Source organism: Seriola aureovittata, chromosome 4 (genome assembly GCF_021018895.1).
Source record: "Seriola aureovittata isolate HTS-2021-v1 ecotype China chromosome 4, ASM2101889v1, whole genome shotgun sequence".
Lineage (NCBI taxonomy): Eukaryota > Metazoa > Chordata > Actinopteri > Carangiformes > Carangidae > Seriola > Seriola aureovittata.
In genome coordinates this window covers 19,332,029-19,356,440 of record NC_079367.1, presented here as the reverse complement: position 1 = coordinate 19,356,440, position 24,412 = coordinate 19,332,029, and the positions used below count along the sequence as shown (strand labels likewise).

General features: G+C 43.1%; 3 protein-coding genes across 3 annotated transcripts; 1 reads left to right on the top strand and 2 right to left on the bottom strand.

The window, feature by feature from the left end:
* Positions 1-574: 574 nt before the first annotated feature.
* Positions 575-4,685, top strand: LOC130167742 (extracellular calcium-sensing receptor-like). The gene is made up of 11 exons (XM_056374223.1): positions 575-834; positions 1,011-1,252; positions 1,426-1,517; positions 1,797-1,976; positions 2,067-2,255; positions 2,371-2,904; positions 3,024-3,233; positions 3,340-3,463; positions 3,576-3,769; positions 3,872-4,153; positions 4,263-4,685. Exons 1-11 carry the CDS (start codon positions 575-577, stop codon positions 4,683-4,685), a joined length of 2,730 nt encoding a protein of 909 aa, XP_056230198.1.
* Positions 4,686-5,357: 672 nt separating this feature from the next.
* LOC130167880 (extracellular calcium-sensing receptor-like) lies at positions 5,358-10,173 on the bottom strand. Its single transcript, XM_056374395.1, has 9 exons — positions 10,049-10,173; positions 9,500-9,794; positions 9,272-9,358; positions 8,739-9,008; positions 8,182-8,388; positions 7,831-8,106; positions 7,223-7,450; positions 6,996-7,119; positions 5,358-6,918 (listed from the first exon to the last, which is right to left on the bottom strand). Exons 1-9 carry the CDS (start codon positions 10,156-10,158, stop codon positions 6,008-6,010), a joined length of 2,508 nt encoding a protein of 835 aa, XP_056230370.1. The 5' UTR covers positions 10,159-10,173; the 3' UTR covers positions 5,358-6,007.
* Positions 10,174-11,357: 1,184 nt separating this feature from the next.
* LOC130167907 (extracellular calcium-sensing receptor-like) lies at positions 11,358-16,363 on the bottom strand. The gene is made up of 9 exons (XM_056374440.1): positions 16,239-16,363; positions 15,741-16,035; positions 15,425-15,511; positions 14,898-15,167; positions 14,308-14,514; positions 13,946-14,221; positions 13,319-13,546; positions 13,092-13,215; positions 11,358-12,358 (listed from the first exon to the last, which is right to left on the bottom strand). The coding sequence occupies exons 1-9, from the start codon at positions 16,346-16,348 to the stop codon at positions 11,448-11,450; spliced, it is 2,508 nt and encodes an 835-aa protein (XP_056230415.1). The 5' UTR covers positions 16,349-16,363; the 3' UTR covers positions 11,358-11,447.
* Between the last annotated feature and the right edge of the window lie 8,049 nt (positions 16,364-24,412).

The window sequence follows — 24,412 nt, the reverse complement described above, 5'->3', positions numbered from 1 at the left end:
AAAAGACCCCAGTGAAAACAGCAGAGCAGGACCACACAGGCCTATCTGAATCAAATATCAAATGACATATGTTTGATCATTCATACAAGAAAAAGTATTGAAGAACTCAATTTGTTAAAGAAATAGAATACATTGGCTTGGACCGACACACAACTTCCACCTCTTACCTACAAACACTAATCATTTGCAATTATGTGGTTGTTGTTTTACTGTCACTCTTGAGAGTAGTGATTTAGGCTTGTGTGCATGCGCCATCGTGTTTACTCGCTTGCAAAAATGCTTCACATCTATTATAAATACCTACATTAACAGTTCAGCTGTTCAGAGGAGGAGGGGGGGTATCTCACAGTTTGTTAGATGCCAGTGCAGCTTATATCTAGTGCATGAAACGTTTTGAACTGTTTAAGTTGTTGTTTTGCTCTACAGGTGGATGTATTAATGCAAAAAATATTACGTTTTCCTACTGTATTTTTTTGTCATTGCAGGAACTGTTTATAGATATTGATTTCTTGCCAACGAGCTACCTAAGCTGAGTGTGCAGTAAATATTTTAAGTGTCCAGAACAGCTGCATCTATGTCTATATGGCTCATCACACTGTGGTCCCGCTCAGCCCCATCCCTGCTCCTTGTGGGGCTTTTGGGCCGACAGCTGGGGCTCAGGGTGGGACTGCAGGATGTCCAGACAGTGGCTTGTTCTCGGTGGGGTGCACCGCGTAGCCAGGGTCTGTTCCAGGACGGAGATGTAGTTATTGGTGGGCTCTTTATAATGCATTACCAACCTCCAGCTACAGAGCATGACTTCACTCAGCTGCCACACTACAAACCTTGTTCTGGGTAAAATTTTGAACTGAGCTATAATGTCACTGTATAAGAATAATGACCATCTTTGCATTTTCTGTTCTTTTTAATATAACAAAAACTTCTAAATCTGAATTAGTGCTGCTGACTTTACAGAATGAACCAACATTTTGACTGATATTTCTCTCATTCTTTCTTTGTTGTGGTCTCAGTTTAGATCATGCTCCATTGCAGTATGTATATGCTATGGTGTTTGCAGTGGAGGAAATCAATCATAGTACAATGCTGCTACCAGGTGTGAAACTGGGCTACCACATTTTTGATAGTTGTGGCCAAGTGCCATGGGCTCTCCCGGCAGCGCTGTCGCTGGTTGGAGGAGGCAGCACCAGCTGTTATTCAACAGAGTATCCAGAGTTTTCTGCTGGGTATGGAGAGGAAATCGAAGACAGGGGAGGTATCTTGTGTGTTTCCATCATATTCGTTCTGTAACATAACCATATGAAATGACAGCGAAACTAATGCAAAGCTTTGTTTAACAGAGAACCATATATTTTGTTGTTTGTGTAAAAGTTATTTTTCATGTTATAAATCCTTAATTAAATTCCATATTTTTAAATGCTGCATCAGGTGATCAAGCTGTTCCCCTGATCATCGGTGGTGCTTCATCCGTAACAGCGCAGATACTCTCCAGTACCCTGGGGCAACTCTCTGTACCTTTAGTGAGTTTTGTTTTGAGTACAACATAAACACTGTGCTGTAGCTTTTTTCTCCTTACTTTCACTATCTTTTACCCAAAGCACTGTGTGTTTTGCTGTGTGGGAGAGGACCTACTTTCATGCAGTAAAAAGTTTCTTCTTTCCTCTGACAACTTTTAGGACAAAGACAAAAAAGTCTGGATGTGAATCAGTTTGAGCACATGTGATTCTTTTAAGAAAAATTGGTACATTTTAATGAATTAACTCAAAGTTACTGAAGATGTAACTTTTTGTGTCTTTCAGATTAGCTACTTAGCAAGCTGCCCCTGTCTGAGCGACAGGCTCCGATATCCTAACTTCTTCAGGACCATCCCCAGTGATATTTATCAAGCCCGTGCAGTTGCCCACCTTGCTATAAACTTCAATTGGACCTGGATCGGAGCAGTGGTGGCAAACAATGATTATGGCCTAATGGCAATAAAGGTGTATCTATACATGAAATCTACATAAATTCAATGTTTAAATACTTTCCTATAATCTAATCTTTTTGTTCCTTTCAACTGTAAATGTCAGATATTTCAGGAGGAGACTCAGGGGGCAGGGGTGTGTCTGGCATTTGTAGAAACTCTCCGAAGGGAAAACATCATGAGTGATGCCAGAAGAGCAGCACTCACAATTCAGGCATCGACTGCTCGAGTGATTCTGATCTTTACCTGGTATACAGATGTGAGGGAACTGTTTCTGCAACTAACCAAGATAAATGTGAGAAGCTGAAGTAAAACTTTATATTGAATTTGTAAATAATAACTGCTCTTATTTGAGGAAAACTAATACTTTTTCAAATGACCCTTTGAATGTGTTGTGTTACTATCATTAGGTGACTGACAGACAGTTTCTGGCCAGTGAGGCTTGGAGCACCAGTGGGGATCTTCTCCAAAATCCTTCTACTTCTAAAGTGGCAAATGGTGTTCTTGGTGTGGCCATTAGAAGTTCATCTATACCTGGATTTGAAAATTATCTCAAAAATTTGCATCCAATTCATCATCCTGGTGATGAGTTTTTAAGGGAAATCTGGGAAGCCGAGTTTGGGTGCATACCTTGGGCCACATCTCTCTTTTCATATGTAACCACTACAAAATGGCCTAGTCACCCATCAAATAACATTACTTCATCTCCTGCCATGTCTGTTCTGAAAGCTTCATTATCACCCTGCAATGGCACAGAGTCCCTGGAGAGAGTACAGAATCTCTTTACTGACACCTCCCAGCTAAGAGTGACGTATAATGTCTACCTCGCTGTTTATGCTGCAGCCCACGCCCTTCACAATCTTCTCTCCTGCCCCGATAGTAACAGCCCTTCTGGAAACAACAGCTCCACCTGTTCCTCTCCAAATAACATCAAACCCACTGAGGTAGCCATAATTATCAGCCTTTCCCTGTGAATACTCCAAAATACATTTGGGATAAGTATTGTCTTACAAAGGCTCTGTCAGTTACAGTGATAAATTTCAATATTTTCATAATTTCACAGCTGTTGCAGTATTTGAACAACGTGAACTTCACCACACCACAGGGTGAAATGTTTTATTTCCAAGGAGCCGACATTCCAGCAAAGTATGACCTTGTCAACTGGCAGAGCACTCCTGAGGGGGCACTGAAACTAGTTTTGATTGGTCGTGTGGATGGGTTTGATCTCCACCTTAATGAATCAGCTATTCAGTGGAGCACAGGATCCAGTCAGGTATTAAATAGGAAAATAATATGGAACAAAATTTCTGTTCATGGAATTTTTGCTGTCAGAATACATTTGTTTTGTCTTTGAGAGTATGGGTTGGCTCTTTGTTTAGGTACCCATTTCAGTGTGCAGTGAGAGCTGCCCCCCAGGCACCCGAATGGCCAGCAGGAAAGGGGAACCTGTCTGCTGCTTTGACTGTATCCCATGTGCTGAAGGGGAGATTAGCAATAAAACTGGTGAGGAAATTACAACATAAAACTTCAGAAACCTCCTAATGCCTCCAAATACAGTCACCATAACTCATGAATCTGTCTGCCTTAGGCTCAACTGCTCTTTTTCCTCTCCCAGATTCCCCTCACTGTGAGCGTTGTCCATTGGAGTTCTGGTCTAATGCTAAACGAACTGCCTGCATCCCTCGCCAGCTGGACTTCCTTTCCTTTAATGAAACCTTGGGCATTACCCTAACTACATTCGCTGTATCTGGTGCCACCGTGACAACAGCTGTGTTTGTGGTTTTTCTCTACTACCGTCAAACACCTATGGTGAGAACCTAGATATACTGCGCATTTTCAACAAAACCTCCTTGGTATGCGGTCGCAGCCGTAGCTTTTTTATTAAAAAAGAATATGACTTTTCTTTTGTAGGTGCGAGCCAACAACTCAGAACTGAGCTTTCTACTTCTTCTGTCGCTGAAGCTCTGCTTCCTGTGCTCGCTGGTGTTCATCGGTCGTCCATCAGTCTGGGCTTGTCGGTTCCAGCAGGCAGCTTTTGGGATCAGCTTTGTACTTTGTGTTTCCTGCCTCAAAGTCAAAACCATTGTGGTTTTGGCAGCGTTTCGCTCAGCTCGGCCTGGTGCTGAGGCCTTGATCAGGTGGTTTGGTCCAGGCCAACAGAGAGGAAGTGTCTGCTTTCTTACTTGTATACAGGTATAGCAAATGTGACTTTCTTTTTTTAAAATATATATTTATATTAATATTCACATTCATTTTGGTAGGCTATTTTACAAAATTTAATTTACATTTTATTCTTACCCAGGTTATCATCTGTGCCATATGGCTGTCCCTCAGTCCCCCTGTGCCCCGACGTGATCTGGGTTTCCAAGGGTTAAAGGTCACCCTGGAGTGCGCCATGACCTCTGTGGTGGGTTTCTCTCTGGTCCTGGGTTATATTGGCCTTCTGGCCTGCACCTGCCTCATACTGGCGTTTCTTGCTCGGAAACTCCCCGACAACTTCAATGAGGCAAAACTGATAACCTTCAGCATGCTGATCTTCTGTGCTGTCTGGGTGGCCTTTGTCCCAGCTTACGTTAGCTCTCCTGGGAAATACACAGTTGCTGTGGAGATTTTTGCCATCCTGGCCTCTAGCTATGGTTTACTGTTTTGTATTTTTGCTCCAAAATGTTTCATTATTCTTTTGAGGCCTGAGAAAAACACTAAGAAACACCTGATGGCCAGATAGCATAAAAAAGTTAACAATGTACCTATTTTAGCTCATCAACTATCACCAATATTCACTATACATTTTGGTTTTAGTTCCTTTCTTCTCAATTTCCATCTATTCATAGTCACTGTCAAAAGAGCAGTCAGCTATTTAGAAATCACAGAGTGAAAACAGGATCTTGTCTTGTGTGAAAGTTTTTTCACTCTTCTATTTAATGCCGCTACTACCGCTACCGCTATTCATTTTGGCGTGCCAGAGCCCTATGCACAAGATTTTTATGTAAGGGCAAGTCATGGGGAATGTGACAAATCGGTTTCATTCCAGTGTCCTGTGTCAGTGGTTCTCTCTTTTGTTTTGGTTCTCTTTAAGGGAGGCATGTGGCTCCACCCTGACGTGAGCATCGCGACTGCCAGCCTGGAATGATTCCTGGAGTTTCTGTATTTGATTGATGTATTTGATTGTATGTTTGTATTTATGGCCCATGTGATGTCAAGTTGACAAAAATGTTTTTGTCTTTCCAAGTGGCGGTCTCTCAAGCAACCACTAGGGTAATAATTTATGCTTAGTTATGACTTATCACAAATAAGTCATTAAAGTTTTATACATCCAAGAGTTGACTGCATGAGTTGAGAGCCCTAAGTGTAAATCTGGTACTGCTTTCAATGAAAAGAAATTTCCCAGTTGACACAATAAAACACATTTCAGCAGTTTATATGAGGACACAATATTTTATCCAGTTAAAAAAAATGAATGTCATTCAGAACACCGCAACCTCTCATAGAACAGTAATTTCAACCAAATTCTACACTTCATAAGTGGAAACTCAAAATACAATTCAAATGCTGGTGGAAAGATATACGCCTGGTATTCTGTCACCCCTAGTCACTTAATTTGTTCTTACATTAGAATCACTGAGTTATTTAAGAATAAATTTGCCATGTCCATGGAAATTAAGGAATATTATTTCACTGTTTATTACCAAGTATACCTCTCTTAGGAGTTGCAGTTTACAATTGTGAAGGATAATTTATTCAGAGAATATAACTTTAAGTATAATCAGATGTAAGGTTAAGTTAGACCATGAAAAGTCACAAAGGCCATACTAGAATTTGAAGTACAAGTAGACTACTTTGTATTTAAAATTCAAACTTGTGTTTATGTATTCTTAGAGATTTCACACCCAAAAACATTCATTTGGCATAATTAGTCTTATTCAAATAACATTTCTATTACTATCACCAGAATCTGAATTAACTAATGTTCACCTATTTTCTGCCTATATTTTTATATTATATGAGAGAAAATGGATTCATTCCATCTTGTGAAATTAAGTAAAATTTTTATGACTCAGTTCCTCGACCCATAATAGCTTTCTTCGTGTTTCTCTCTGGTCTCAGCAGGATGATGTAACATTTGGGTCCAAACAGCGCCAACAAGAGGCCAAAACTGGAGGCCAGGATGGCAAATACCTCCACTGCATCTGCATATTTGCCTGGTGAGCTGATATAAGCAGGGACAAAGGCCACCCACACAGCACAGAAGATCAACATGCTGAAAGTGATGAGTTTGGCCTCATTGAAACTGTCTGGAAGATTCCTTGCCAGAAATGCAATGAGAAAACTGAGTATAGCCAGTAAGCCAATATAACCCAGTAACACTGCAAAACCAATTGTGGACCCGACTACACACTCATAAACTATCTTGTCATTGTGGTATTGGGTGTTTTTATGAGGTGCTGGTGAAGCAGAAACAAGCCAGGCAGTACAGATTGCTGCTTGAACAGAAGTAAGAACCAGAACTGTCCCTCTCTGCTGCACAGCACCAAACCACTTCAGACTGGCTTCGCCTCCTGGCTTAGAGGCCTTGAACACAGTCAGAACCACCATTGTTTTCACCAGGATGCATGAAACACAAAGCACAAAGCTGATGCCAAATGCTGCATGTCTCAGCTGACATGTCCACAGTTTGGGTCGTCCGATAAACAGCAGTGAACACAGGAAACATAGTTTAAGTGACAACAATAGCTGGAAACTAAGTTCTGAATTGTTGGCACGTACTATAGGTGTTTTGCGATGATAGATAAAGATCCCTAGGACAACAGCACAGATAAATGTGCCCAGCAATGAGGCTGTTGTCAAGCAGATTCCCAGAGGCTCATGGTAGGAGAGGAACTCTGTTTTCTTGGGAACACAGTGGTCACGCTGGGGGCTGGACCAGAAATCCTCTGGACAACTGATGCACTCCATGGAGTCTATTAAGAAAGGGAAAGTAGTACGATAAATGTGTATACTTTATATCCAAACTGCTGGTTTAAAGCTGAACACTCACCAGTCTTATTGCTGATTTTTCCCTCAGAACAAGGGATGCAGTCAAAACAACACTCAGGTTCCCCCTTCTTTCTGGCCATGCGGGTACCAGGAGGACAGCTCTCACTGCACACTGACCGGGGGGGCTGTAGGGAGAAAAATAAATATCTGTTATTCTACACTACTAAACACAGCTAGAATGAGTTATCCATGAGCCAAAAAACAGTAGTCTGAAAAATCAGAAGTAACCTCTTTGGATTCAAAGTTCCAGAAGATTTTATCTTCATCAAGTGTGAGTTCTTCACCTTTTAAAGCAGATTTTTTAACCTCACCCACATTCTGAACTTTAGTTCGTCCACCCGGGAGCCACAGCCAGTTCATGATATCATAGATTGGTAAGACATCACCATTCTCATCAAATGACACTTGATCACCAAATGGTGTGGTGAAGTTGACCTTTTCCAAGTAATACACAAGCTGTGAAAATCAGAATAAGAGATAGAGGAAAAACCAAACAGGATAAATGAAAAAAAAGACAAATATATAACCATGGTGAACACAGGGATACACTTATGGTCATATCAAGTCATTAGAAATTCCAACAAATCATTTTCTTTAAAGTAATGCCACATGACGTACAATACAATGTACCTAGTGAACAGAGAGTGTTCTCTCTGACCTGATGAGCCACTGCTATCACCCAGTAAGGAAAATCCTTTCAGATATCTATCCAGCATTTTACAATTGATGAGCTAAAACCATTTTACTTCATCTTATACAGTAAGTGCTACTCCACCATAAGTACTAAAACACAGGATTCGGTGATAAAACAGATGGAGTGAAAATTGATATCTCACCTGCCATGGCTCCAGTCCTTGCAAATTACCACAGCTGTTCCCGCTGAAAGGCCCTCTCCCTGGCTCACACTGCATCATGTCATCAAGAGCATATGCCAGAGCATACACAGCCTTATACACATTGTACTCTGGCCTGAGATTTAAAATGTCCAAAAACTCACTCTCCATATTGTCTAGATCTTCATGTCCAGTGCATAATGCTCCTCCAGCCTCCACCCAACCTGCTGGAGGTGGTGCAAATCTACACCGAAATGTATATTCCCAAAACTGATTTACCTAAAAATATTCAAAACTAGAATTACAATTTGTTACTCTTGTAAATATCAGATACCAGCAAGGCTAAACTCTCACCATGTTATTTCCATAGCTGTTATTGTGGTGTAGGTCAGGACGTATTTCTAACATGAATTCCCTGAGTCCTGGTATTTCTCCTCGACGGATGGCAATGCCCAGTGTTCCACCCAGGTACGGCATGAGGTGGGGGGTCTGGAGCACAGCAGCTGATGTCCACGCTTCACTGGCTATCCACTGCAGGCCTGTCACATTCTGCCTCACCACCTGTACAATGCAGTATACCAGCTATAAATATAAATATAAATTCATACTGCCATGCCGCTAAAGAAGTATCTATACTGTTTATATGGTCAGTGGTTAACTCACTCATGTATAGGTAAAATCCTGGTTTTTACACAGCATTATGATCCAAGTAATCCATAACTTTAACTCATCCCAGAAGGCAAACTCACTTTCAAAAACTGCTGGTAACACCTTTTACAAATCATTTATTCAATTAAATCTATTTGTTACAGACTAATAAGTTTTTGCTCCATAACACTTTCAGTTTGACAAGGAAAACATTATGACATACAGTATGTAACGTTATAATGAAATAGTATTTCAAGCCCAACCTCTTCCATGAGGTCAATCATGTGACTTTCATGTGCAAACACAATGACCACATGAGCTGTGGACTCCCTCATCACATCCACAATCCTCTTTATTTCAGCTGGGTTTTCACTCCAGGGCAAAACCTCTAAGTAAGCCAGACAACCTCCACCAGATGGACCCAGGTCAGATTGGAAGGATCGGGCAGCGTGGAGTCCATAATCATCATCACTGATCAGCAGACCTGCCCAAGTCCAGCCAAAGTGTTTTAGAATCTGAATCATAGCACGCACCTAAGAATACAGAGAGGAGGGATTAGGGCTGGAATAATGTTTAACTGGAAATTCTGTTAAACATTTTCTGAAATGTACCATGTTTAATTCTGGCCTTTCAGTGTTGTTATCTGAAAACCGTATAACTCCATCAATGAGACAAATAATGTTACTGGTGATACACAACAGGAATATATTTAAAGAATAGGGTTGTTCTTCCTGATTATATTTTTAACGACACATGCTATATTTTATGTATTTTAATTTTGCTGACAGATTTTCACCTGGAAAGAATCACTTGGGATCGTCCTAAAGAAGGATGGAAACTTTTGCCGGTCACTCAGGCAGGAACATGTGGCAAAATAACTCACCTGCAAAAAACACAGACTGTACATCCTGAAACCATTCAATGCCTTTAAGGCTGGCTACTCCATATTTACAATTTCATTAAATTTGAAATGAAATCACAATGATCCAAAAGAGTTAATAGATGTTAAGGCAGAAAAACTTACCATAGGCACTCTGTACAAACCTAAGACAGTGGAGATTGCAATAGAACGCGTAGAGGAAGAATCACCCACAATCCCAAGGACTGGAGGGGTTCCTACACAGGTCTCATGTAATGTAACTTGCTCCTCTTGACCACTGGTTAATGACAATGCTGCACGGAATCCAATTCCTAGTTGGAGGCAGTTATCATACAGACTGTATCCCAGAGTCACATTAGGTAGCAGGTTGGAGTTTCTGTTGATCTCATCAATAGCAAAAGCCATGGTCTGGGCCTGTCTGAATCCTAGAACATCAAAACTAACAAATAAAATATCACTGTTGACTACTGAAAAATACCACATGACAAAGTGCAAATAAGTATATTTTGTGAACAATGAAGACAGTTGAATATGAACAACCACAATAATAATAGCCTACTTGAATGAAAAACCAAATAAAAACACTGTGCAAAAAGCAATATGTTTAAAATGGAACAAATATATTATGTAATTCTTTCACAGTGATATCAGATCATCAGTTTCTGCTTTTCACTGCTTCCCCGACAGACTCACCCATGGCAGGTAGGCTGTTGTGGCTGTGATGTGAAAGACAGGTCAGGATGGGTAGAGAAAAAGTGAATTTCAAACAGTCCACCTAGGACCACATCTCCAGCCCTGTGCATCCCATTGAGATGAAACTGCCCCTGTAACTGGCAGGAGGAATAAAGAGGGGAGGACGCAGCAGAGGAAAAGTAGGAACACAACAACATGAGCAAGAGCGAGTTGGCGTCTAAAAATGTCCACATGATTTTCCTTTGGTTTACCCCTTTTCTGGGTGCAGTCTTCACACTTTATCACTATGCCACCCCCTTTTATTGACTTGCAGTATTGTTTAATCTTCCACGCCACCCATCAGGGCAGAAGAAGTAGTATGGGCAGGGCCTAAAATGCATTTCATTTGACATTGATTTGTACTGAATTACTGCGTGAACTCTAACAACATCTGTTCAAGGCCATTTTGGCATACTTTTCAGTAAAAGATTTCAGTTGTGGATGACCACTATGATGAGGTTTACTAAAATTTGCATCACAGTCATATAATGTGTATATTAGTTTGTATGTTTTTTGAAAATCATATAAAGTGGACTTCCATATGCCTGTTCCGTTGTAGATAAAGCTGTACACTGTTTCACCTTCCAGTAAAACATCTACTTGCCTTAGAAGAAAATACAAGTGCTCTTCCAAATCGCTGTGTGTTTTAATACCTGAGCATATATCAGAACAGTCACTTTGAACTGAGGACAGTTTCAAATTTGTGTGTATGACCAATGAACCGAACTAAATTTCGTAAATGGACAAAGCACTCTTGAACTTGTGGTATTCACTATCTCACAATAATAGATTAAGTAAAATGCCCACTAGATGGTAGCAGCAGCATTGTTGAAATAATATATTTTCTCATCTGTTTTTCATTGCACTGTGCCTGACAGAGGGTTATTGTATGTGGCCGGCATACTGTTGATGTTCGGAAGCTCAGGAGCTGAGAGGAGCCCTCTGAATTTGGGGGAAATATAGAAACTCATGAGTACATCTTTAAGCCCACACCAGCTCCATGCAGGTCAAAAATAAACACTGTTGGAGGAAAAAAGAATAGTCTGTATAATTTATTCGGACAGAGCAATTTACAGTATAACCTGGTTGTAAGGTTAACTTACACTATGAAAAGTCACAAAAGCCATAAAGGCATTTGGAGAGTAAATGCTTTGTACTTTAATTGCAGCATGAAAAAAATTACTCATTGGGTTTAAGTATTCTTAGATTGCATAATTAAATAAATGTATTTAACATTTGCCCTTACTTCTCAATTACACAAATCTCGCTATCACTATCACTATCAACACATTCTTCTCCCTGTATTTTTTGTATTATACAGAGAAAATGTATTACTTCTTCATGAAATTAAGTGCAATTTTTATGACTCAGTGCCTCGACCCATAATAGCTTTCTTTGTGTTCCTCTCTGGTCTCAGCAGGATTATGTAACATTTGGGTCCAAACAGCGCCAACAAGAGGCCAAAACTGGAGGCCAGGATGGCAAATACCTCCACTGCATCTGCATATTTTCCTGGTGAGCTGATATAAGCAGGGACAAAGGCCACCCACACAGCACAGAAGATCAGCATGCTGAAAGTGATGAGTTTGGCCTCATTGAAACTGTCTGGAAGATTCCTTGCCAGAAAAGCTAACAGGAAGCTGAGGATAGCCAGTAAGCCAATATAACCAAGTAACACTGCAAAACCAATTGTGGACCCAACTACACACTCATAAACTATCTTGTCACTGTGGTATTGGGTGTTTTTATGAGGAGCTGGTGAGGAAGAGACAAGCCAGGCAGTACAGATTGCTGCTTGAACAGAAGTAAGAACCAGAACTGTCCCTCTCTGCTGCACAGCACCAAACCACTTCAGACTGGCTTCGCCTCCTGGCTTAGAGGCCTTGAACACAGCCAGAACCACCATGGTTTTAACCAGGATGCATGAGACACAAAGCACAAAGCTGATGCCAAATGCTGCATGTCTCAGCTGACATGTCCACAGTTTGGGTCGTCCAATAAACAGCAGTGAACACAGGAAACATAGTTTAAGTGACAACAATAGCTGGAAACTAAGTTCTGAATTGTTGGCACGTACTATAGGTGTTTGGCGATGATAAATGAAAATGCAAAGGACAAGAGCACACATAAATGCACCCAGCAGTGAGATGGTTGCTAAGCATATTCCCAGAGGCTCATGGTAGGAGAGGAACTCTGTTTTCTTGGGGACACAGTGGTCACGCTGGGGGTTGGACCAGAAATCCTCTTGACAACTGGTGCACTCCATGGAGTCTATGAAAATAGGGAAAGTGTTGAGATACATCAACCCTGTCTCCTGGAAATTCCATTTATATACAACTAACCTGTAACAGGACGTTTCAAATGAAATATAATGATGACTGGATTAGTAACTTAATGGGGAATGTTGTTAGTTGACACATTTGTCAAGTCACAAATTTTAAACATATACTGATGATGAACATATCAGTAAAATGTTCACAGACAATGTTGAGTATTTGATGACCTCTTACATATCCAGTCATCCACTATAATATCCACTTATAGTGACAACAGCATTATGTAACTTTTTATGGTTATGTTTAGGCACTCACTGCACTTGGTTAAAGTTAGTGAAAGATGGTGGTCTGGTTTGTTAAAGAAAATGTTCACAATGACTTCAAACCAACCATCTTTATTAACATTAAACCAAACCCATGACATGTCTCTACCATTAAGTAAAGTTCTTTGTTTCCTGAACCACAGACAGAACAATGGATGCAAACTCTGGTCTCTGGTGTGACAGTCACACTCTTTGCAACCCAGTCATCCTCCCCACCCCCAAAAAAGAAATAAAATGAAAAAAATGCCTTTTAACATAATCCAGACAGTGATTATGGGTCCTGCAAAACATATTTGCTGTCACAGCTTAGTTATATATAAATGTAAGTTGTAGGAAACGAGGTGAGGTATATAATATATTGTACTGTGTTTCCAAAATGCAATGCTTATAAAACAACACACTCGCCAGTCTTATTGCTGATCTTTCCCTCAGAACAAGGGATGCAGTCAAAACAACACTCAGGTTCCCCCTTCTTTCTGGCCATGCGGGTACCAGGAGGACAGCTCTCACTGCACACTGACCGGGGGGGCTGTAGGGAGAAAAATAAATATCTGTTATTCTACACTACTAAACACAGCTAGAATGAGTTATCCATGAGCCAAAAAACAGTAGTCTGAAAAATCAGAAGTAACCTCTTTGGATTCAAAGTTCCAGAAGATTTTATCTTCATCAAGTGTGAGTTCTTCACCTTTTAAAGCAGATTTTTTAACCTCACCCACATTCTGAACTTTAGTTCGTCCATCCGGGAGCCACAGCCAGTTCATGATATCATAGATTGGTAAGACATCACCATTCTCATCAAATGACACTTGATCACCAAATGGTGTGGTGAAGTTGACCTTTTCCAAGTAATACACAAGCTGTGAAAATCAGAATAAGAGATAGAGGAAAAACCAAAAAGGATAAACGAAAAAAGTAAAAAGAATTACATCGTTATTGACCATGGTGAAAACAGCAGGACTTAACAGTCAATAGTCAAACTACATACAACAACTATGAACACATGAAGTCAGTAATCATTTTCTTTAAAGTAATGTCACATTAATACCATTTAACTAGTGAACAGAGAGTGTTCTCTCTGACCTGATGAGCCACTGCTTTCACCCAGTAAGGAAAATCCTTTCAGATATCTATCCAGCATTTTACAATTGATAATCTCAAAGCATTTTACTTCATCCTATACAGTAAGCGCTACTCCACAAGAAGTATTTAAACACAGATTTGGTAATAAACAGGTGGAGTGTAAATTGATAACTCACCTGCCATGGCTCCAGTCTTTGTAAATTACCACAGCTGTTCTCGCTGAAAGGCCCTCTCCCTGGCTCACACTGCATCATTTCATCAAGAGCATATGCCAGAGCATACACAGCCTTATACACATTGTACTCTGATCTTAGGTTTGAAATATCCAAGAACTCACTCTCCACATTACCAAGATCTTCATGTCCAGTGCATAATGCTCCTCCAGCCTCCATCAAACCTGCTGGAGGTGGTGCAAATCTACATATAAATGTATATTCCCAAAACTGATTTACCTGAAACATATTCAAAACTGTGTATTAAAAACAATGACAATATATTACTCTTGTAAATAGATCAGATTAAAAGGTTTTACTCTCACCACATTATTTCCATAGCTGTTATTGTGATGTAGGTCAGGATATATCTGTGACATGAATTCCCTGAGTCCTGGTATTTCTCCTCGACGGATGGCAATGCCCAGTGTTCCACCCAGGTACGGCATGAGGTGGGGGGTCTGGAGCACAGCAGCTGATATCCAGGCTTCACTGGCTATCCACTGCAGGCCTGTCACATTCTGCCTCACCACCTGTACAATGCAGTATACCAAGTTATATAAATTCATACTGCCATATAAACAAAGTAGCATCTAGTTTCTGAATCATACATAATGTACACAGTACACAACAGTTTTACACATTCATACACAGATTCAATCCTGTGTTTTACAGAGTAGAATTAGCAAACTGTATATCATCATAACTGGAGTTCAGTATAATTTGTCTGAAAAAGTGAACTGTAAAACCCACCAAGCAACAATTTCAACAAATGAGAGGTGTAACTTATCAAATTAATTACTTTTTGTTTTTTGTTGTGTTTAGGCCAAATACTGTTGTAATTACTAAAAAATATAACACCACAAAAGTTGTATAATTATATTAAGCTGTAATGAAGTTGTATTTCAAGCCTAACCTCCTTCATGAGATCAATCATGTGACTCTCGTGTGCAAACACAATGACCACACGAGCTGTGGATATCTTCATCAAATCTACAATCCTCCTAAATTCAGCTGGGTTGTCACCCCAGGGCAAAATCTCTGTGTAGGCCAGACAACCTCCACCAGATGTACCCAGGTCAGTTTGAAAGGATCGGGCAGCATAGAGTCCATAATCATCATCACTGATGAGCAGACCTGCCCAAGTCCAGCCAAAGTATTTTAGAATCTGAATCATAGCACGCACCTAAGAATACAGAGAGGAGGGATTAGTGCACAGGCTGGAATAATGTTTCACTGGAAATCCTGTCCAGTTAAATCCACAGTGGACCATGTTTAATTATGGTCTTTCAGTGTTATCTGACACCACACGACTCCATCAATAAGACAAATTACTGGTGATATACAAGAGGAATGTACAGTATTTGTAATAAAGGGATGTTCCTCATAATAATTTTTTTTAACTTTATTTGATGTATTTTCACATTGCTGACAGATTGTCACCTGGAAAGCATCACTTGGGATCGTCCTAAAGAAGGATGGAAACTTTTGCCGGTCACTCAGGCAGGAACATGTGGCAAAATAACTCACCTGCAAAAAACACAGACTGTACATCCTGAAACCATTCAATGCCTCTACTGGCTCTTTCAAATTACATAATAATGATAATAATGATAATAATAATTATTATTATTATTAATATCATAGAGAAGAGACATTAATCTAAATAATTCAAAGAAATGTCTTATGTTAAGGAATAGCCATACGGAATTTACAATGATCCAAAAGAATGAATAGATGTCAAGGCAGAAAAACTTACCATAGGCACTCTGTACAAACCTAAGACAGTGGAGATTGCAATAGAACGTGTAGAGGAAGAATCACCCACAATCCCAAGGACCGGAGGGGTTCCTACACAGGTCTCATGTAATGTAACTTGCTCCTCTTGACCACTGGTTAATGTCAACGCTGCACGGAATCCAATTCCTAGTTGGAGGCAGTTATCATACAGACTGTATCCCAGAGTCACATTAGGTAGCAGGTGTGAGTTTCTGTTGATCTCATCAATGGCAAAAGCCATGGTCTGGGCCTGTCTGAATCCTAGAACATCAAAACTAACACATAAAATATCACTGTTTACTATTGAAAAATACATAATTCAGTATTTGTGTAACACCTTTTATAAACATACTCAAATGAAAAAAATAAAGGGAAACAGTGCAAAAAAGCAATAATATCAGATTATCAAAAACACACTCTTGTAATTAGGTTGATTTTCCCCAGTTCACGTTTTTCACTGCTTCGCTGACAGACTCACCCATGGCAGGTAGGCTGCTGTGGCTCTGAGGTATAAGACAGTCCTGGATAGGTAGAAAAGAAGTGGATTTGAAACAGCCCTCCTAGAACCACATCTCCAGCCTTGTGCATCCCATTTAAATGAAACTGTTCCTGTAACTGGCAGGAGGAGGAATAAAGAGGGGAGGACACAGCAGAGGAAAAGTAGGAACACATCAACATGAGCATGATGTCAAAAAATGTCCACATGACTTTCCCCTGGTTGTTTTTCTGAGAGCAGTCTTTATTCTTTATTGCTATGTCACCCCTTTTATTGCCTAACAGTATTTTCTAATCTTGCACACCACCCATCAGGGCAGAATAAGAAGTAGGGGCAGGGCCTAAAATTTATTTCATTTGAGATTGATTTGTACTGAGGCTGAATTAATGTGTTCACTTTAGTTAACATATCTCCAAGGCCATGTTAGTGTGGCAAAGTGGCGGTCATAGAGTAATGAATTTTTGTTGCCGAACAACGCCACCTGGGGAATTTCACCCCAGGAAGTAATCACAAATCTTTATAAAGAGAGGCTAAAGGTTACACAGGTTCGAAATCACCACGGGGCAAGAGACAGTGTTCACAATACAAACTTTCTTTATTAAACAATAATTGCTAAAAAAGTCCCATATATGCTGTCTATAGCACCTAATGTTAGGTACGGGAGCCAAAGAGGAGGGGGAATGGACAGTGCTGGGTTACCTCGGCAGCCCGAAACCAATTAGGGAGGAGGAAGCTAAAATAACACCCGTGACACTGCACACACACAAACTGAAAACGTGAAGAACCGCCACCAGGGATTGGGTCGCCGCCCGGAGCCCACAGCACCTGTCCACAGGGAGAAAAGGAACAGTAAAATGGCCGCACCTTACAACTACAACACACTCACACCAAACAACAATAAGCAATAAAGTAAATAAGATAATTTAAATTTTCAAATACAATATAACAGAGACAATTAAGAATCTACAAAAGAAATCAAACTCAATGAAGCCATGCTCAAATGAATAATCACCTTAATCAATAAACAAATAACAAAAAGAATTAGATCTCAAATAGAATACAAACAAAGTAAACAAAAGCAATACAAAAGAATTCAAATGGAATTAAATCAATGTTCAAAGTAACTAAATAATTGTATTAATCAATAAACAAAAGCAGCGGCAAAGAATGCTAAAACAGCCGCATCGACACAGCGGTATTCTGACAGCGGAACCAGGTAATATTAAAATCAAACAGACAATAAAACAGACGGTAAAGCCAGATCAATCTATCGAGCCAAAACAGCAGCGCTGTCCAGCGAGCCGTGGCAGTGAATTAGTCTCATAATGGACCTCACCGGCGCAGCGTCACAGCAGGCAAAGCAGCAGAGTTACTCCCCGACTTCTGCCCGGTCCATACACGAGGATGCACAAACCCACACAAGGGTGCTTCCAGCAGGGCAGCCCGGTCCCCACGGCAGTAGTAATCTGCAACCTGTACACTGAAGGAAGAGCGTGCGCCACGATGGCCAACATGCCAAACAGTGCTCCAGTGCGTGCACAGCCACACCACCACAGTGGACGAGTGGCCCGGAAGAGAAGAAAGAAAACGGTGGATGGGACCAGACCCGTATATAAAAGGTATGTGGCACCGCCCAGCAATCACTGGGACAAAGAAACCACAGCGCTGCACTAGGAGGGATGAGGAACGGTGCACTTGCTACATCTATCCCCCCCTTTTGCATCGTCTGCCCGACGATGGACCATGAGCCAGCCACTAACACCGAGGTCTGAAGACAGCGGTCTGAGAATTAGAAACTGGGCCTGGGGCTCCATTGGCCTCATGGCCCTGGGAACCAGCTGGCCGAGGAAGATGATGTACGTTTGAATGAGACCCAGCCGTAACACGAGTGGTTCGACGCAGAGACTGTTGACTAGTGCTTGGCTGGTCAGCTTAGGCCAAAGAGGGAGCCAGCGAAAGAGTTGGCTGTAATGCACCCCCATGGCCCGCAGGCACCGCTGAGCTGGACGCAGCCGGGGCCGATACAGCATCAGGGATCACCGCAAGCTGCGGCACAGCAGGTGGCAGCACAGAAGTCTCAGACACCAACAACCAAAGGTCACTGCTTGAAGAGTCATCATCAGAGGTTACCAAGGGAGGCGAAGATAGTAAAGATGGCCCTGTGGGCAGAGAAGCTACGGCTTCAGGCTGGACAATAGTCTTCAGCATGTCTCTGTGCACATTACGAGTTCTCTCCAGGTCATCCACAGGAGCCACAGTGTAAACTGCTCCCTCACCAACAGGAGCCCTCACAACTTGGTGGACTACGGAAGTCCGGAGGTCCTGGATCTTATGTTGACCTCTGGCACCATGGTCCCTCAAATACACCAACTGACCCACAGGCAGAGATGCATCCCGGACATGCTGGTCATGTCTCTCCTTACGTCGGCCAGCTGCAGCAAACAATCGCTCATGAGCACCCTCAAACGACACCTTAAGCCGAACCTGATGTTCAACAACCCAGTCCTGTACCTCACCAGGTACTGGGTCATGAACTCGACCCAAGAGGAAATTGACCAGAAGCCGAGGCTCCTGTCCAAATATCAAATAAAAAGGTGACTCGCCAGTGCCATGATGTGGCGTTGTATTATAACAAAAGAGCACCTGAGGTAGACAGGAAGCCCAGTCCCATTTCCGGGAGACTTGCAGAGTACGCAGGAGGTTATGAAGGGTTCGATTGAACCGCTCACATTGGCCGTTACCCGCTGGATGGTAGGCAGTAGTACGAGACTTTGAAACACCGTACAAAGAGCAGAGCTGGTGGAGCAAGCAGCTCTCGAAACTCCTGCCTTGGTCTGATACCTTGGTGACCGTGCTCCTGATGGAGCTGCTGCAGCGTCTCCTGCTTGAGCGCCACAGGTAAAACAAGTTGGAGGAACTCTTCTCCCCCGCCGGAACGAAAGACTCGACGGAACAGCACTCCATTTTCCTCCACCAGGCGGTCCCATTGACGGAGAAGTGCTACAGCAAGTTTAGAAAGCTGCTAAAACACCTCCTTCAACATGGGATCGTTTTCCTGCATAGAACGGAGATCAGGTGCAGAGTGAGATGGGAGAAAAGAGACCAGAGATTGATGGCCCAACACAACGGGACCACACTGGGAACTCTGAATGCCACTGGGAACCAACGTGCTAGGCAAAGACGGGACGGACAAGGGGGAGCCAGGTAAGTACTGTCGCGACAACGCGTCGGTGTTCCGGTTGCTGCGGCCTGAACGGTATTTGATCTCAAAATCAAAAGCAGCAAACTCAGCAGCCCACCTTTGCTCAGCAGCTCCAAGTTTAGCAGACTGGAGATGGCTCAGCCGGTTATTGTCTGTGTACACGATACACTTGTGCCACAACAAATACTCCCGGGACATCTGTCCCAGCCCACTTGAGCGCAAGGAATTCCAGCTTCATTGAGCTGTAGTTGGACATGTTGTGCTCAGTGGGCCCGAGACCCCTGCTGGCATAGGCCACTGGTCTCACACCACTGTCCGTCTGCTGAGGGGGCACAGCGCCAAGCCCACTGTGGCTGGCATTGATCTCAAGAATAAAGGGGCGTGACGGGTGTCCATGCCGTCCCCAAAGCTCGACCTGACCCCTTCCTGGACTTAGTGCCTGCTAGATCAGCAACCAACTGATGCAAGGGTTTGGCCAGCTTGGTAAAGCCCTCAACGAAACGACGATAATAGCTGGCGAAATCCAAAAAGGAGCGCAGCTCTGAGACGTGACATGGGCGTTGCCAGTTGGGCACAGCCTCAACCTTTTTGGGATCTGTGGAAACCCCTTGGCTCGAGATGACATGTCCCAAATATGCCACCTGCTGCTGGAAAAAGGCACACTTTTCCACTTTGGCTTTCAGGCCTTCTCTATGGAGCTGACCAAGCACCATCTCCAGCCGCTGCAGATGTTGTTCAGCAGAGGATGAAAAGACGATGATGTCATCGACGTAAAGCAGCAGGGACTGACCCTGCTGGTCGCCAAACATTCTCTGCACCAGCCGCTGGAAGGTGCTTGGGGCATTACAGAGGCCAAAGGGCATTCGGTTGAACTCAAAAAGACCAAAGGGAGTGCAAAAGGTGGTTTTGGGACGGTCCTGTTCAGCCATCAGCACCTGATTGTACCCGCTGGCAAGGTCAACAATGGGGGACGCATACGGACTACTGTGCTCACAAATTGAGACTCAAGCAGCTGGTTGATATGTGCCTTCACTGTCTCATCCTCGGAGTATGAGACAGTGAAGGCGCATATCAACCAGCTGCTGGAAACTGCGGGATGCGTCGAAACCATTGACGGACAGGGACATCATCAAGCAGGGGTATATCATGCAAAATGAGGTTAGTGCACCCCAAATCCCCATCATGAGTTGCAAAGACCGACCTGTACTTATGCAGCAAGGACCTCACACTAGCCTGCTCTGGCTCGGTTAAGGCAGATTTTTAAGGTGGAGATTACAATCGGACATGAGGAGTATTGTTTGGGAGAGAGGGGGCGCTTTGAGGTAGCTAATGCAGGGAGTGATGATGATATACAGGCATTAATTTCTGTTTGGCACCAATCAGCATCTGGTCTGTGAATCCAATAAACTATTTTTTGTAGGTTTGCTGCCCAAAAATAATACATCAGATTGGGCAGAGCCATACCCCCCTCTGACTTATGTCTTTGAAGGAATTCCTTACGAATCCTGGGATGCTTGTTACCCCATAGAAATGAAGACAACAGTTTATCAACCAGTCTGAAAAATGACTTCGGAAGGAAGACTGGAATACTCTGAAAGAGATATAAAAGCCTTGGCAATATGTTCATTTTAATACATGCTATTTTCCCTGCTAGGGTTAGGTTTAGAACACTCCACTTCTGAAGGTCACATTTAAGATTATTAATTAGGGGAGTAAAATTTTTGTCATACAAACCAGAGAATGAACGGGTAACATTAATTCCCAAATATTTAAATCCTGATCTAGAGAGAGGGAAGGGCAACTCTGTTTCTGCAATTTGGAGGGCTAAGTTATTGATTGGAAATCACTCACTCTTTTAAAAGTTCAATTTTATATCCTGAAAACCTGCCAAAATGGAGTAAAATATTCACAATGTCAGGGGCAGATGACACTGGGTCTGAGATGTAAAGCAATAAGTCATCTGCATATAAGGATACTCTATGTCTATACTCTAACTGTTTTCTGTAGATTCCCTTAAAGCGTTGTGAGGTGTTCAGCATAATAAAGAGAGGCTCGATAGCTAAGGGAAGAGAAGTGGACCAAGAGGACAGCCCTGCTGGGTACCCCTGGACAGTGAGAAGGACATATCCAAGATATAAGTTTGGGCCCAAATCCAAATTTAAAAACTGTGTCATATATGCAAATCTTCTGTTTTTCAGGGTATCAACTTAACCATAAGAGCCTCATAATCAACCTCATAATTAATTATGATTAGCGGCCAAGATTCAGGTTAAAGTTAACTTAACGGTGTAGCTGTCTGGATGCAGCACATCAAAGCAGAGCAACTAAACATATGGTCCTTTAACCTAAAATGATTAACATCTGGGCCTTAAATAAGGCGGTTAGAAAATAAAACAACACAGGTAATTAAAATAATGTGGTAGTGATCTAAACAAGACCATACACAATCCAATATTACTCGTGGATGTGTGGGTAGATATTGAGAAATAATTGAGAAAAGCGGTCCACACTGATGGAAACTGTTGTTCTGTTGTCTTTTCCTTATTAAAGTCAGCAGTCAATCCCTGAAGACAGTGTTCCACAATTGCCACCGGATAAACACAGACACACAGTTATTACTTCTCTGGTCGCAGTGAGCCCGCGGGAAGACGTTTACTTCGCAACACAGCGGACGAAAGGTGACTCTCTCCATCAAAAGTGACTCTGAGTCGGGCTGGAAAAAGCAGGCGGAAAGGCACTCCTCTCTGATAAAGATCCCGTTTAACGCCGATCTTTTCTTAGCGAGAGTGGTGCTAAGGTCTGGGTATACTCTCAAGGTAGTGCCCTTATACTTTACTTCGTGCTGCCTGGACCATCTCAAAGCGGCGTCCTTCTCCTGGTACCGATGAAAACAAAGGATGAAAGGCCGTGTGGGTCGTCCTGCTGCAGGCTTAGGTCCAGCTGCGCGGTGTGCACGGTCCAGCTCTGGGTGGGATGGGAATCTTTCAGCAACTTTGAAATAAAAATAGAAGGGTCGTGGCGATCTTCACTTCCTTCAGGCAAATTCAGGATACGAAGGCTGGCTCTGCGAAATTTATTTTCCAGGTTTTCAAGGCGATCCAGCAGGGATGCGTTCTGGGCCTGGAGGGATTTGATGGTAGCTTCAGCGTCACAGATCCATTGAAAGTTTTCACCCATCAGGGTTTCTGCAGCCACGAGTCGACCCTGAAAGGAGCTAACTTCGTCACGTAGCCCATTCACTGAAGCTTGCAGAGGCTGAATTGACTCTTGAATTAACGTAGCCACATCTTCCTTAAAGCTGAATCGTTGCTTAGATAGTTCTGTAATCAGTTCAGATATGGAGACAGGATATCCGTGCTTACTGTTGCCAGGTTTTTCCGCATCGGTGGACGCAGCCGCCATTGTTGCTAGCTTGCTAGCTATGCTATGTCTGGTTTCCATTTCGCCGTTGTGAGGGTTCAGCAGCTATATAAGTGCAGTACTTTACGTATAAGCAGGTCCAAGCCGCTACGGCGCTTAGTACGTGTGTGTAAAACTTTGATTAATTAATTAATAAGAGAGTTGAACAGGAGCCCCCCTCACCCTACGTCTCTCTCCTACATTGCCAAACCGGAAGTCCTCCCGAGCAACCTTTAACAGGCACGGCGAAGCCAACAGCCCCGCTGGCAACCCAGACTCAAGCGGTTCGAACAGTGCACTCTGACTTGAAAACTGCTCTGGGTAGGTTCCAGCAACCAGCTTCATCACCCCGCCGGGTATACGCACCACCCGTTTGCCTCGGACCCACACGGTACCAGTGAGGCTCGGGATGACCTGGGCTGAAAACTGGTGGCACTTCCGAAGGGCAGCCACAACGGGACTAGGTGCCTCTTACACAGAGGGTGACTTAAACAGTCTAGACCCAAATACACCGAAAAGCTCATGATAACATCTGCGGAGTACATTCATACTCAGGATTCCCGGGACAGAAGATGAAGCTCCAGGGGGGTCTTTCACAACAAGGATCCCGCAGCAGGGCATCACCTTGCCACACAGTTCCACGTCAAGTTTCAAATAGCCAACATACGGGATAGCCAGGCCATTAGCTGCACGTAGCTGTAACCACTGGCATGAGCGAAGTCGATCATTGCCCCAAGGTGCAAACTGGGCCAAAAAGAAACTTTCAGTGATGGTGGATACCATAGAACCAGTGTCACCCAAACACTCAACACTGAATCCTCCAATGGAGACGCTAATGTTTGGCAAGGAGCAATCAAGTCAGCTACTGGGCCTGGCTGTGAGCCTGTAGACTCCCCAACTGAGTTGTGGCTCGGCAGCTCAGCGGGCTTCAGTTTCCCGACTGCTGGGAAGAATGGGAGGGCACAGCGGCATGGGGTTTGGAACCCGAGACAGGGTTAGCACACCGATGGGGTGGAGCCCGCTCCCCATCACACTCACGGGCGAAATGGCCTGGCTGTTGGCACCTCCTGCAAATAACAGGGCCAGAGCGAGACACCGGGCCCGGTGGAGGAGGGGCCTGCAAGGATGCCACCGTCTGGGCAAGCTGATTCAGCTGCTCCTGCTGACGCTTTAAGAGATCCATCACCGCTCCCAACCCTGGCTCCTGAGAAGCGACCTGAGGGGCTGGATGGAGACGGCTTTGCATTCCATATTGTAGGCCACAAGCCATTGGGAGTGAAGAGCTACGACCCCTAATACCACCTGGAAGACCCTCCCTCTCCCGTCTAATTGCCTCACTACACAGCTCCAACAGGGTGATGTTGGGCTGGCGACGAACTAACTGTTTAAGCTCCCGGTTGAGAGAGCTGTCAAGCACATGCTCTATGAACATGCTCTATGAACTGATCCCTGAGCAGAACGTCAGCATTGGGCATCCCATTGGGTGCATGCTGCTCAACCTTTGCCATCAAAGCCATCAGAGCCAAGGAGAACTCTTGTAGCGTCTCCCCTTCCT

What these genes read in the sequence shown, in the direction of transcription:
- LOC130167742 (XM_056374223.1), top strand. Translation starts at nt 575, where the DNA reads ATGTCTATATGGCTCATCACACTGTGGTCCCGCTCAGCCCCATCCCTG. An exon ending in GGAGATTAGCAATAAAACTG is followed by an intron (nt 3,464 to 3,575) that starts GTGAGGAAATTA and finishes TTCCTCTCCCAG; the next exon opens with ATTCCCCTCACTGTGAGCGT. An exon ending in GCTTTCTTACTTGTATACAG is followed by an intron (nt 4,154 to 4,262) that starts GTATAGCAAATG and finishes ATTCTTACCCAG; the next exon opens with GTTATCATCTGTGCCATATG.
- LOC130167880 (XM_056374395.1), bottom strand. Translation starts at nt 10,158, where the DNA reads ATGCACAGGGCTGGAGATGTGGTCCTAGGTGGACTGTTTGAAATTCAC. An exon ending in GGAACTTTGAATCCAAAGAG is followed by an intron (nt 7,120 to 7,222) that starts GTTACTTCTGAT and finishes TTCTCCCTACAG; the next exon opens with CCCCCCCGGTCAGTGTGCAG. An exon ending in AAAAATCAGCAATAAGACTG is followed by an intron (nt 6,919 to 6,995) that starts GTGAGTGTTCAG and finishes CTTTCTTAATAG; the next exon opens with ACTCCATGGAGTGCATCAGT.
- LOC130167907 (XM_056374440.1), bottom strand. Translation starts at nt 16,348, where the DNA reads ATGCACAAGGCTGGAGATGTGGTTCTAGGAGGGCTGTTTCAAATCCAC. An exon ending in TGATTGATCTCATGAAGGAG is followed by an intron (nt 14,515 to 14,897) that starts GTTAGGCTTGAA and finishes TGCATTGTACAG; the next exon opens with GTGGTGAGGCAGAATGTGAC. An exon ending in GGAACTTTGAATCCAAAGAG is followed by an intron (nt 13,216 to 13,318) that starts GTTACTTCTGAT and finishes TTCTCCCTACAG; the next exon opens with CCCCCCCGGTCAGTGTGCAG.